General features: G+C 36.9%; 1 protein-coding gene across 1 annotated transcript; it reads right to left on the bottom strand.

Annotated features, from left to right (window-relative positions):
* Window positions 1–2,765: 2,765 nt before the first annotated feature.
* LOC136246612 (metabotropic glutamate receptor-like protein P) lies at window positions 2,766–12,824 on the bottom strand. Its single transcript, XM_066038135.1, has 2 exons — window positions 8,822–12,824; window positions 2,766–3,081 (listed from the first exon to the last, which is right to left on the bottom strand). Exons 1-2 carry the CDS (start codon window positions 12,745–12,747, stop codon window positions 2,982–2,984), a joined length of 4,026 nt encoding a protein of 1,341 aa, XP_065894207.1. The 5' UTR covers window positions 12,748–12,824; the 3' UTR covers window positions 2,766–2,981.
* Between the last annotated feature and the right edge of the window lie 757 nt (window positions 12,825–13,581).

Genomic DNA, 13,581 nt, shown 5'->3' with positions numbered 1-13,581 from the left:
GAGTTCAGCCACAAACAAATCTCCCTGTAGAGAGATCAACTAGAAGAAGTTTCCTTGCAGAGAGTTCAGCTACAAAAATATCATCCTGTAGAAAGATCAGCTAGAAGAAGTCACCTTGTAGAGAGTTCAGTTACAAAGAAACTACCATGTAGAGAGTTCAGCTACAAACAAATCACCATGTAGAGAGTTCAGCTACAAACTAGTGACCTTGTAGAGACATCAGCTAGAAGAAGTTGCCTTGTAGAGAGTTCAGCTACAAAGAAACCATTCTGTAAAGAGCTCAGCTACCTGTACAGAATTCAGCTACAAACAAATCACCCTGTAGAAAGATCAGCTAGAAGGAGTTACCTTGTAGAGAGTTCAGTTACAAAGAAACTACCATGTACAATGGCGGATCCAGGATGGGGCATTTGGGGCAAATGCCCCCCCCCCCCCCCCCCCTCTCCTCCTTGTGGAGGAGCCCGAGGAGGAGCCAGCCATGCTTCTGATTAAAACAGCTAGTAAATTTTATGTCAGGCCAACCAAGATCAGTTTAAAACTTACAAAAATATGCACATTTTACTAGCATTTATTACAAATTCACCTGAGACCAAAGCGAAACGGAAGTCAAACTAACTGTAAAATAGTCACCCAGCACCTTCGTGCGTACTAAGCGCCTCTAAAAATAATTATCGTGTTGCTGTTATTTAAGACATTCAGAGCCTTTTAAACAGTTTTAAGACTTCACAACCATCTGAAAAGGCCAAAATGGCAAATATCAACAGTGAGACACCACTAAGAGGTGATTATTTGCTGCTTTAAAAAAGCAGCACTGAACTATAGAGAATATGGTTCTCCCCATGCATGCAACCACCTACAACTTACCCTGTTTGTGCCCCTCCCCTAGCCAGCTCCTGGATCCGCCCCTGATGTAAAGAATTCAACTACAAACTAGTGACCCTGTAGAGACATCAGCTTGAAGAAGTTACCTTGTAGAGAATTCAGCTACAAAGGAACCATTCTGTAAAGAGCTCAGCTGCAAACAAATCACCTGTACAGAATTCAGCTACAAACAAATCACCCTGTAGAGAGATCAGCTAGAAGAAATTACCTTGTAGATAGTTCAGCTACAAAGAAACCATCATGTAGAGAGATCAGCTAGAAGAAGTTACTTTGTAGAGAGTTCAGCTACAAACAAACCACCCAGTAGAAAGATCAGCTAGAAGAAGTTACCTTGTAGAGAGTTCAGCTACAAACAAATCACCCTGTAGAAAGATCAGCTAGAAGAAGTCACTTTGTAGAGAGTTCAGTTACAAAGAAACCACCATGTAGAGAGTTCAGCTATAAACTAGTGACCCTGTAGAGACATCAGCTAGAAGAAGTTACCTGGTAGAGAGTTCAGCTACAAAGAAACCATTCTGTACAGAATTCAGCTACAAACAAATCACCCTGCATGTAGAAAGATCAGCTAGAAGAAGTTACCTTGTAGAGAGTTCAGTTACAAAGAAACCACCATGTAGAAAATTCAGCTACAAACAAATCACCCTGTAGAGAGATCAACTAGAAGAAGTTATCTTGTAGATAGTTCAGCTACAAACAAATCACCCTGTAGAGAGATCAGCTAGAAGATGTTACCTTGTAGATAATTCAGTTACAAACAAATCACCCTGTAGAAAGATCAGCTAGAAGAAGTTACCTTGTAGAGAGTTCAGCTACAAAGAAACCATTCTGTAAAGAGCTCAGCTGCAAACAAATCACTTGTACAGAATTCAGCTACAAACAAATCACCTTGTAGAAAGATCAGCTAGAAGAAGTTACCTTGCAGATAGTTCAGCTACAAACAAATCACCCTGTAGAGAGATCAGCTAGAAGATGTTACCTTGTAGATAATTCAGCTACAATCAAATCACCCTGTAGAAAGATCAGCTAGAAGAATTTACCTTGTAGAGAGTTCAGCTACAAAGAAACCATTCTGTAAAGAGCTCAGCTGCAAACAAATCACCCTGTAGAAAGATCAGCTTGAAGAAGTTACCTTGTAGATAGTTCAGCTACAAACAAATCACCCTGTAGAGAGATCAGCTAGAAGAAGTTACCTTGTAGATCGTTCAGCTACAAACAATTCACCCTGTAGAGAGAGCAGCTAGAAGAAGTCACTTTGTAGAATGTTCAGTTACAAAGAAACCACCATGGAAAGTTCTGTGATAAATATATGTATTATATATATATAATTTGTACATTTACTGATAAAGTCAGAAATATTTAAAGTACATCTGCTTCATCTTTTCTTCTTAATGTGACAAAGAAAAAAAGATAGGTTAAAAAAGTCCCAAAGCCGGCATATTTTGGGGTATACAAATAAAAAAGCAGTGAAATCTAATCCAAAACAGCCAAGCTGTAAAAAAAAGAGTGCGGCCCTCAAAAAGGCTATGGTGAAAAAAGATGTGAAATCCAAGGTGGCGGCCAAGAAATGGCTGTGATGGTAGTTTAATGGTAAAAATTTTAATAACGACAATTCAGGTGAACTTTGTGCCAAGACCAAGCGGCACCAAATTCACCTGAATTGTCGTTATTAAAAGTTTTACCATTAACCTACCATCACAGCCGTTTCTTGGCCGCCACCTTGGATTTCACATCTTTTTTCACCATAGCCTTTTAGAGGGCCGCACTCTTATTTTACAGCTTGGCTGTTTTGGATTAGATTAAATTTACTTGAACAATAATAATTGTTGACTTTTTAAGTTAATTAGTTTAGAAGCCTACAGGCAAACCTTTAGAACCACCCCTCACCATTAGAAACATTGTCTATAAGTGCAACAAAATAATGAAACTTACAGTAATGCTATACATGTGTAGTTTATGTACAGTATGTTCAGTAGGAAGAGTATACTAAGCAAGAATAATATTGTTACAATAATACAGCTAGTACATGTGTATATAATATAAATGGCTACTGTGAGTTACAATGTGTTCATACTACTCACTACTGTAATATGTGCACATGATCAGTCCTCAATTTTATTCATCACTTCTATGAAAGAGTCATGATAATGAATGTACCTTTCATCATCAGACTCTGGATTATCTGGTGTATCTTGATCAGATCTGTAAAAATAATTATAAGTGCGTCCATGTAAATAAATCAGCTATACACGGTATTGGAGTTCATTTCACCAGTTTAAAATGTTCTAAATTGTTCCCTTTTTTAACATTCTCATAGAATATCAGAGACCATACTTTTAGTTTATTGATACATTGACTTAGAATTAAACACATTTTCTAAGTATTTGGAAACAGTAGGAATGGAATCCAAACTAAAATGAAAGAAAATGGTCAATCTTAATTATATTCTAGTAGAAAAATCCCACATCATGGCCAACTCTTTACTATATAAATAAATTATGTCAAGTAGTCCTGTTCATTTATCAGATGACCTTCATGCTCTCGTTATATATGATGACAATATCCAAGCACTTCCAAGAAATCTATGGTGTACTTCGATGATAATGTGAGGACATCTATACTACTCAAGTCACATGTGTTATACATTCATTACACAATTTCAATACTACAGTATAACATCTGGGAATCTGGGACCATAACAGATTTTCATTGAGGAGAAAACCTTATAGCTAGTGTTCTTAGCTTGGGGCATACTTTACATGACCAAGGTTGTCTGGAAATAATATTAATGAGATATTGTAGTATAGGAATTATCATAAGTAGTTTCAAGATTTGATAGTGAGTCACACATGTAGAGATCTGATAACCCTCAGCTGCTGACAGATTATGGATATCAAATAGTTGAAAATCTACTACATACACAATTCCATGGATGATTTTTAAAGTAATACTTTGTTCCATTTATATTACAACATCATGTCTTAAGAGTAGTCATGAAATAGGTATCAGCATTAGTGATCCAAACGCATCTGCAAATTCTCAACATGAACTGAAGTGAAAAACTTTAATGATGCTTTCCGTAAATTTCCTCAGTCCTATTTTCTTACTAAAAATAGTATCTAATCCAAAACAGTCAAGCTGTAAAAAAAGGGTTCGGCCGTCAGAAAGGCTATGGTGAAAAAAGATGTGAAATCCAAGGTGGCGGCCAAGAAATGGCTGTGATGATAGGTTAATGGTAAAAATTTTAATAACGACAACTCGGTGCTGCTTAATACAGCTTGGCTGTTTTGGATTAAATATCACTTCTTTTTGTATTTTTATACCCCAAAGCCGGCCTATGGCCGGCTTTAGGGCTTTTTTAACTTTCTTTACCACATGAAGAAGAAAAAGATGAAGGAGATTTTAAATACTTTAACTAATTCAGATTTTATCAGTAAATGTACAAATTATATAATCCATACATTTATTACATGTAAATTATTCCCTACATATAACTGGTTTGCAGCTTAACTCTCTACTCGGTGATTGGAAATGTAGCTGAACTCTACAGGGTGATTTGCTTGTAGATGAACTCTCTACAGGATTCTCTCTACAGGGTGACTTGTTTCTAGCTGAACTCTCTGCAGGGTTATCTGTTTGTAGTTGAACTCTCTACAGGTTGATTTGTTTGTAACTGAACTCTATACTGGGTAATTTTATGTTTGTAGCTGAACTCTCTACAAGGTGATCTGTTTCTTACTGATCTCTCTACAGGGTTGCTGTGTCGCTAATGGTGATTTGCTTTTGTAGCTGAACACACTACAGGCTGATCCTTCTAGCTTATCTCTCTACATGATGACTTGTTTGTAGCTGAACTACATGTATCTGCAGGGTGATTTGTTTGTAGCTGCACTCTCTACAAGGTGATCCTTCTAGCTGAACTCTCTACAAGGTAATTTCTTCTAGCTGATCTTTCTACAGGGCGATTTGTTTGTAGCTGAATTCTCTACAGGGTGATTTGTTTGCAGCTGACCTCTCTACATGGTAGTTTTTTTGTAGTTGAACTCTCTACAATGTGACTTCTAGCTGAACTACCTACAGGATGACTTGTTTGTGGCTGAATTCTCTACTGGGTGATTTGTTTGCAGCTGAACTCTCTACATGATGTAGCTGAACTCTCTACAAGGTACCTCTTCTAGCTGATTTTTCTACAGGGTGAATTGTTTGTAGTTAAACTCTATACAGGGTGATCTGTTCGTAGCTGAACTCTCTACAGGGTGGTTTGTTTGCAGCTGAACTCTCTACATGATGGTTTCTTTGTAGCTGAACTCTCTACAAGGTAACTTCTTCTAGCTGATCTCTCTACAGGGTGACTTGTTTGTAGCTAAATTCTCTACAGGGTGATTTATTTGCAGCTGAACTCTCTACAAGGTGACTTCTTCTAGCTGAACTCTCTACAGGTTTATATTTTCGTAGCTGAACTCTCTACATGATGGTTTCTTTGTAGCTGAGCTCTCTCCTAGGTGACTTCTTCCAGCTGATCTCTCTACAGGGTGATTTGTTTGCAGCTGAACTCTCTTCATGGTGGTTTCTTTGTAACTGAACTCTCTACAAGGTGACTTCTTCTAGCTGATCTCTCTACAGGGTGATTTGTTTGTAGCTGAACTCTCTATATATACAGGATGACTTGTATCTAGCTGAACTCTCTACAGGGTGATCTGTTCGTAGCTGATCACTGTATAGGGTGATTTGTTTGTTTAGCTGAACTCTCTACAGGGTGATCTGTTTGTAGCTGAACTCTGTACAGGGTGATTTGTTTGCAACTGAACTCTCTACACGGTGGTTTCTTGGTGACCTGAACTTCTTACATGGTAGTTTCTTTGTAGCTGAACTCTCTACAAGGTGACTTCTTCTAGCTGATCTCTCTACAGGGTGATTTGTTTGCAGCTGAACTCTCTTCATGGTGGTTTCTTTGTAACTGAACTCTCTACAAGGTGACTTCTTCTAGCTGATCTCTCTACAGGGAGATTTGTTTGTAGCTGAACTCTCTATATATACAGGATGACTTGTATCTAGCTGAACTCTCTACACGGTGATCTGTTCGTAGCTGATCACTGTATAGGGTGATTTGTTTGTTTAGCTGAACTCTCTACAGGGTGATCTGTTTGTAGCTGAACTCTGTACAGGGTGATTTGTTTGCAACTGAACTCTCTACACGGTGGTTTCAAGGTGACCTGAACTTCTTACATGGTAGTTTCTTTGTAGCTGAACTCTCTACAAGGTGACTTCTTCTAGCTGATCTCTCTACAGGGTGATTTGTTTATAGGTGAACTCTCTACAGGGTGACTTTCCTGTAGCTGAATTGTCTATCAGATTAACTGTTTGTAGCTGAATTGTCTATCACATTAACTGTTTGTAGCTGAATTGTCTATCAGATTAACTGTTTATAGCTGAATTGTCTATCAGATTAACTGTTTGTAGCTGAATTCCCTACAGAATAACTTATAATTCTATAATGGAGTAAGTTATAAACTTAGCTGAATGCTCTATTAGGGTGACTGTTCTATTAGAGTATCTCGATCTCGCATTTGCTACACGTAGTTGCCTTTCGAATCATAACTCAGTGGTTTGTAATCTGATTCTTCTGTACTACTGCAAGGACTTTCTATGATGATTATTCCAGCTACATACTGATTTTCAGCTCATTGCTCTAAGGGGTTTGCCTGGTAGACGTAAAAACTAATAGTTTTTTTCATAAAAATCGATCGCGTAATTTTGACACAGGTTGGGTTTTGTGTCATATCTCCTTGGCCTTTATCTCGATTCCTTTCAAACCACAAAAAGGCACTCCTATACGATGGTTGCTCCATCTACATATCAATTTTCAACTCATTCTTCCAAGGGGTTTACCCTGTACAGGGGCGGATCGGGGGGGGGCTTTGGTGGCTGAAGCCCCCCCCTTCATATTTAGGCTTTACTTGATCAATATGCTGAGGGATTACAATGAAATTTTGTCTTAGCATAATTATATGATCACTAATAATACAAATACTAATAAAACCACCTTATAACATCTTTCCAAGGTATTATCAGTGGATTTATGCTAAAGTTTATGCAACAAGGACCCGGATCAGCATTGGAGATGTACCGACAAGATCGAGATACTCTAATAGAGCAGTCAGCTAACTACTCTAATAGAACATTCACTGGAAACATGTAGTTGGTTCTGTTATGGACCAAATCTGCCTGCACCTATACATACAATGAAGTGCATTGGTGTGTTTAAAAGGCTTCATTCATCTACCTGTGTAGTTAATATGTATGGCAATACTTAATTCAAGTACACAATTTTCATTGAAAATGCTCTCAGATTCCAATCTCGTATTGTTCAAATTTCAAAATTTTCCACTTTCAACATTATTATTATTTTAACATGCACCTATTCAGTGTTTTGAGAGGAGTGCATCATGTACTTGGTTGTCTGTACCTACCCAAACTTTTCCATTAGCAAAATGCTTCAGAGAGCCATACCTATAATCTAAAGGCATGTAGTATATAAAATGTCTACAGGCAGAAAATATTATGAATTTTATGTGAAAATGTCTCCAAACTGCAGTATTTTAGCATCTATTTTCAAAATTTTCCTGGGGGGGGGCATGCCCCCAGACCCCCCTAGTTATGCTGGGAAGTGTGCTTTGTACACCTCGATCTACCCAAGAGATTAGTACCTTGAGTTAGCCCCCCCCCCCCCCCCCTTTCATAAATCCTAGATCCGCCCCTGCTGTAGTCATGACAGACCTTCGACCTTATTTTACGAACATAACTGGTCATAACTCCGTGAATGTTCATCGGATTCTTACCAAAGTTGATACTGATATCCGCCTTAATGCACCCTTTAAGTGTGCCAAATTTCAGCCCAATCCTAGTATGCACTCGTGTTTTATGGCGGATTTTGCGAAGTGTGCGAAATTAAGATGAAGAAGAATAAGAAGAAAAGAAATTAAAACGAGCTTTTGTTCGCTCGTATCTCGGAAATGGCTAGAGCGATTTTCTTCACATTTGGTATGTAGACTCCCCTAACCGGCCGGCACTTCTCTAGCCAATTTGGTTCCAATCGGATAAGGAATCAGAGAGCTACATAGATGTGAAAATTGCGTTTTCTTACTGTTAATATACTCACTGTGTGGCGCGCCGGCTTCTTGGGCCGCACGACACACTATCGTGTGTCTTGATCCTGTAATGGCGTTTATAAATACTCTATTAATGTAGCTGTGACTGCTCTACGAAAATACATTTGACTGCTCTATCAAAGTACATTTGACTGCTCTATTAGAGTATCTCAATCTTTAAAGATTTTGTATACTTTGTTCTGCCTTTGTTGATAACACTTCAAAAGTAAGTTTTCCTTGTTAGTTATACGGTATTTCATTGATTTTGTCTTTTCTATACATGTTGTGCTCGTAAACTTCGATAGTTTAGTGTTCCTGCATGCTGCAGGTTCAAATTTCTGAGGGGGTTTTCAGAACCCTAGAAAATCCCTTTCTATACCAATGATGAAACTTTATAATTTGGGCCTATAGATATCTTCTATAATTACATTGTAATAGTTTGGTGTTTATAATGAAGCTGTAACAGTGGCCATTAGGGTAATGTTTCCGTAAAGCATGCATAAAATTAATTTTGACCATTTTCTTCCTTCTCAGTTTTACATTTTCACTTTTCATTTCAACTGTTGCCAAATTCTGATGTTCAGTTGTGTGTGTGACTAACTAGTATACAGAATTATATTTATAACCCCATCACAATTCATGCATAGATTTTTTTCCTGACATAATACTGTATATAGTAAGGTGCAAATTATTGACCTGTTGTATATGTGATATTGACAATAGTGGCTACAACATGTAGAGAATAATCAGGTATTTGTACATCATTATGAAATCACATAGTTATGCTAACTTACATTTCACGAATAGTAGCATTATTCCTCATATTATCATCGACAACAACACCATACTCCCTCATCGGTATCTCGACATTGTTGTTGGTAGCCTGAGGTGTTGGCTTGAAGTATTTCATAATTTTTTTGATATTCTTTCTGTGAATTAGCATTATCAATCCAATAAAACTGACTAATGGAAATAGAACAGTAACTGTTAACAGTAAATCTAAGCCGGAGTCATCAATAAGTGGGATCATTGCAATGAAAGTAACTGATACTAAAACCAATCCATCAAACAAGTTGAGTGTTTTATTTACATACGGTTTCTGCACAAAATGTATTAAAGCAAACACAGCACTTACAGCAAGCATTAAATACTGCATTGTGTTGTTGTTAGAGAAATTGGAAATAAAGATTGCAATGATTACCAGTCGACATATCATGTAATAAGCTGCAAAGAAACGACATTTGTCTTTGTAACATCCTTGAAACTGATCTAGTAATGGTTTTATTCTGATGAAGTTGATCTTACGGTTAAGAAATGGTTCAAGCAAAAGCAGAAGTGGAAGTCCAATTACAATTGATAATGTACACAATATTGCCACAATAGCATATGGTAAATGACGACCCTGAAAGTAGTCAATATCAGGTGACAAGTATGTTTTAACTTGAACTGTATTTCCAATTGTAAATTTCAATGGTCGCACTATTAGTAATGAGGTTGTTGCCACAGAAGTGTAGGATAGCAGCAAAAGAAAACAAATAACATGAATAATTCCCCTCCTCACTAGTGATGAAAACTTGTATGATATCCTTGCTGATATGCAGATCACTGCTAAAATGAATGTGACAGCTAATGGATGGATATAATGAATGAACTGTTGGTCAATTCCACTCATATTTTGTATTAAGCACAACTGTCCCAGAAATTGTGGTGTGACTTTAGCTATACTGGACACAATGCTAACAGTTGTAAATAATGCTGGTGTTGTGTATAAATTTTGGATGAGTATAATATCAACTATACTGTAATAGTACGTAATAGCATATAAATAACCAATCCCAATTCTATAGTACATCATAGCAAAGACAGCAATAACCAGAGTTACCCAGTATATAACTGATAAAATGACCACAAGAAGTAGTTGAAAAGTTGTACAATTGTCAACACTTACACATTCTACAGAATCAAATGAAAGAGTATAGTCTTTCTTACAGCTACCACAAGCAGTACCAGATCGCTGTGAATTACACTGATTTGCTCTAACTGGTGAAAGTTTAAAAAATCCATTAGCTGTTTCACAACAAGTAAAATTACAGTAACTATTGGGACAAATTGTCACTGTAGCTTTATCATTAACTTCACCAAACCAGTAACCTCTTTTGATAGATGATGTACTACCAGAACAAGACACAATATCACTATCACTGTAGCATACACATGTTTGTGTAGTAATATCATACTGGAAACCAGGGTGACATGGTGATAGTTCGGTTATTAGCTCAACGGTGAACTTCTTCAAGTCAGATATACTGCCATCATATGAAGTTATGTTTATTGAATAATTAGTTGCCTCCACAACTCTCTTTCCCGTTACACTGACTCCTTCAAATACTGTACATGATATTAACACATTGTCTGATCCAATAATATGATGATCGTGACCATCACTGCTCAATACAAATTGTGTTGATCCTGCAGGTTGATTGAAATAATCCAATACACAAGCATTAATTATAATTTCCTGACCAAGCATTATATTTTTTGTTAGATAAGTTTGACAATTTGTATCATTGTCATAATCAATACATGTAACTGCTGAGTCAATAAATTGTAGTTCTCTAGGAGAAGTGTTAATGACCCCACCAAACTGAGAATAATCTTTTTTTATGATGCTGTTGTTTAGACAAGTCTCATCACATGATGTTGGTATATCGACATAAACATCAGAACTAGTGAGGTCAGTGTTGCTATAAAATATAATATCTGTAGTGTTGAATGTAAGTTTGTTATTGGAACTTTTTGTTAGGTCACAATATATGGCTCCACCATGGCGATTAGCTGTGTTGTGATAAAATGTGTTATGAGAAATATGGGATATATTTACAGTGAAATGATCACTAAGATGCATGGCTCCTCCATTTCCTGCAGCTGAATTGCTGAAGAATTGTGTCTGGGAATTGCCTGTAAAAGTTACAGAAGACTTTACAATGGAGATGGCCCCACCATTCTCCGCCTTATTTTCTGTGAAGTTTGCTGCAATGTTTCCTTCTAATGTTACACTGGACAGTAAAACATACAATGCTCCACCTCGCTCTGCAATATTATTTGTGAAGTTTGCTAAACTGTTTCCATTAAATGTCAAGATTGAATGTGTAATTGACAAAGCTCCACCATATTCAGATGTGTTGTTTGTAAACTTTACTGTAACATTCTCGTCTAGTGAAATGTTGGAATTATCACCACAGTATATTGCTCCACCATATTGGGTAACTTCATTGTTGGAACAAGTCACTTCAGAGTGTCCAGTAAATAAAGCAGTGGAATAGGCAGTAATGTAGAGTGCTCCTCCACTTTCAGTAGCCTTGTTATCTTTGAATGCTATTACACAACTTCCTTCTAATAAGACAGTGGCTTGACTCCTCAAAAATATAGCTCCACCATGTGTGGCACTGTTGTGTATAAATTGAACAGTTGAAGTTTCTTTAGCTGATATATAAGAACTTTGACCGAATATAGCTCCACCCGTTATTGCACTATTGTTGATAAAAGTTACCATTGTAGTTGCATAAAATAAGGCAATACACTGTGTGTTACAATAAACAGCTCCTCCATCATCACTGGCTTCATTATTATTAAATGTTACACTTGAGTTACCATCAAATGTGATATTAGATGAATGCCAACAAAATACGGCTCCTCCATATCTGGCTGTATTATTATTAAATGTTACACTTGAGTTGCCATCAAATATGATATCAGAATTATCACTGTGTAGGGCACCACCATATGTTGCACTGTGGTCCTTAAATGTCACCATTGAGTGTTCCTCGAAAATAATTGTAGAATGAATTTGATAAATAGCTCCACCATTAGTTGTAACAGAGTTACTAATAAAATTCACATCAGACTTATCATAAAATATGATATTGGAATTATTGCTATAAATTCCTCCACCAGAGTTTGCTGTATTACCCTTGAACAACACACTACCTCTAATATGAAGTTTAGTATGTGATATGTAAATTGGTACTCCTGTGTTGTTGACAAACACATTGTCTTGTAAACAAACATGACCAGGGATCCTGCTACCTGAACCATCAATGTAAACTACACTTTGTGTGGCTCTATTGAAAATGAATTTGCAGTTTTGAATCACTAGCTTGTATTTAGTGGACTCAGAACTATTAGTGTCTAGTAAATAAAGTATAGCTGCTCCATGTCCACTATATTCATTATTGTGTGTAAAATTACAATTGTTAATGTGCACATTTCCAGATACTTCTGAAAGTAAAACACTTTTCCCTTTGGAGTTTTGAAATGAGCATCTTGCAAAAGAAACATTGGATGAGTTGTAGAATTCAATTCCTGGATAATCTGAGCCACATTCCTCCCACTGGATACCTTCAATGGTTATATTCTTACAGGAGATAAACTTTACTGCACCAACATCATTACACTTTACAACAGGATTTCTGTGTCCTATTATCATGATATTTTCAAGACCTTCTAATATCACATTAGAGGACAACACAACATCAGTTGTAATATTGACAATGGTGTTATCACTGGAGATGTTATTTAGAATGTCATCAATTGAATGAAAGGTAAAGTTTCCAGATACACAACAGGGAAGCTTAAGTTTATCCTGACCTCTCTTTTTTCCACCACCTGAACCACTAGAAAAGTCTTCATCACCACTGTTCCAAGACTGCCTATCAGGCATCACTGTACTGTCTCCTTCAATTTGGCTGAACAAACACACTAACAGAACAGCAGCTATGGTTATTTTTAAGAGTTCCATACCTGTATCAACAGGTAACAAAATAACTATCTTGTAGTTCAGTTACTGATATTTATAGCTTCAAAAGAGGATATGATGTAACGCTGATGATGTCATGATAAATGAGCACATTCAGTCAACGATAATTATTGTGGTTATAGTTTTAATGTCATTATTCTGACTGCTTGTGCATGCTCTTCAGTATTCACAAGTCCCTAGTGAGATAGTACTGCAGTTATGTATGATAACTACGTACTAAGCCAATGTACTGTGTTAAAACTTCCAGTCTTGCATAGCCAGATATAGCCGGCACTTTTTATTGCCTACAACTTAAGATCAAGTGTTCACTGAAGGCTACACATACAGGCACACAGACACGGCACAGATGCACACACACGAACACTGCTTGAAGTTTCTTAGTTTACTAGAGTAGACTAGTATATCCCCAGTGTATGGAACAGTTAATTATTTGTTATTTTAGTAGTTTTCAGTAAACCCACATTCACTGATATTTTACTGACAGTTTAAAACTTAGTAAAACAATTATGTTAAGGTGGCGCTGAAGTAATTATGTGAAGCCATACAATGCACATTTGTCACTATTAAAATTAGCCCACGCGCTTAATTAGCTATTTTAGGGTGGTAGAGAACTCCGCTTGTGAACCATGTAGTCTACATTTAAAGGGTTCTTATGATAGTCTTTAATGTTGTAGCTTAGCATGCCAAGTTCCGTGAAATCACCCGCTTTAATTTCGTGGCTATTAGCTAAACTCTGAA

The sequence above is a fragment of the Dysidea avara genome, chromosome 2 (genome assembly GCF_963678975.1).
Source record: "Dysidea avara chromosome 2, odDysAvar1.4, whole genome shotgun sequence".
Taxonomy (NCBI): Eukaryota; Metazoa; Porifera; class Demospongiae; order Dictyoceratida; family Dysideidae; genus Dysidea; species Dysidea avara.
Note: the sequence above shows the minus strand (reverse complement) of the source record. Positions and strands in the feature narration are given on the sequence as shown.

Coding starts and splice junctions, on each gene's coding strand:
- LOC136246612 (XM_066038135.1), bottom strand. CDS start 12,747: ATGCCTGATAGGCAGTCTTGGAACAGTGGTGATGAAGACTTTTCTAGT. Junction 3,082..8,821: donor AATGCTACTATTCGTGAAAT/GTAAGTTAGCAT, acceptor TTATTTTTACAG/ATCTGATCAAGATACACCAG.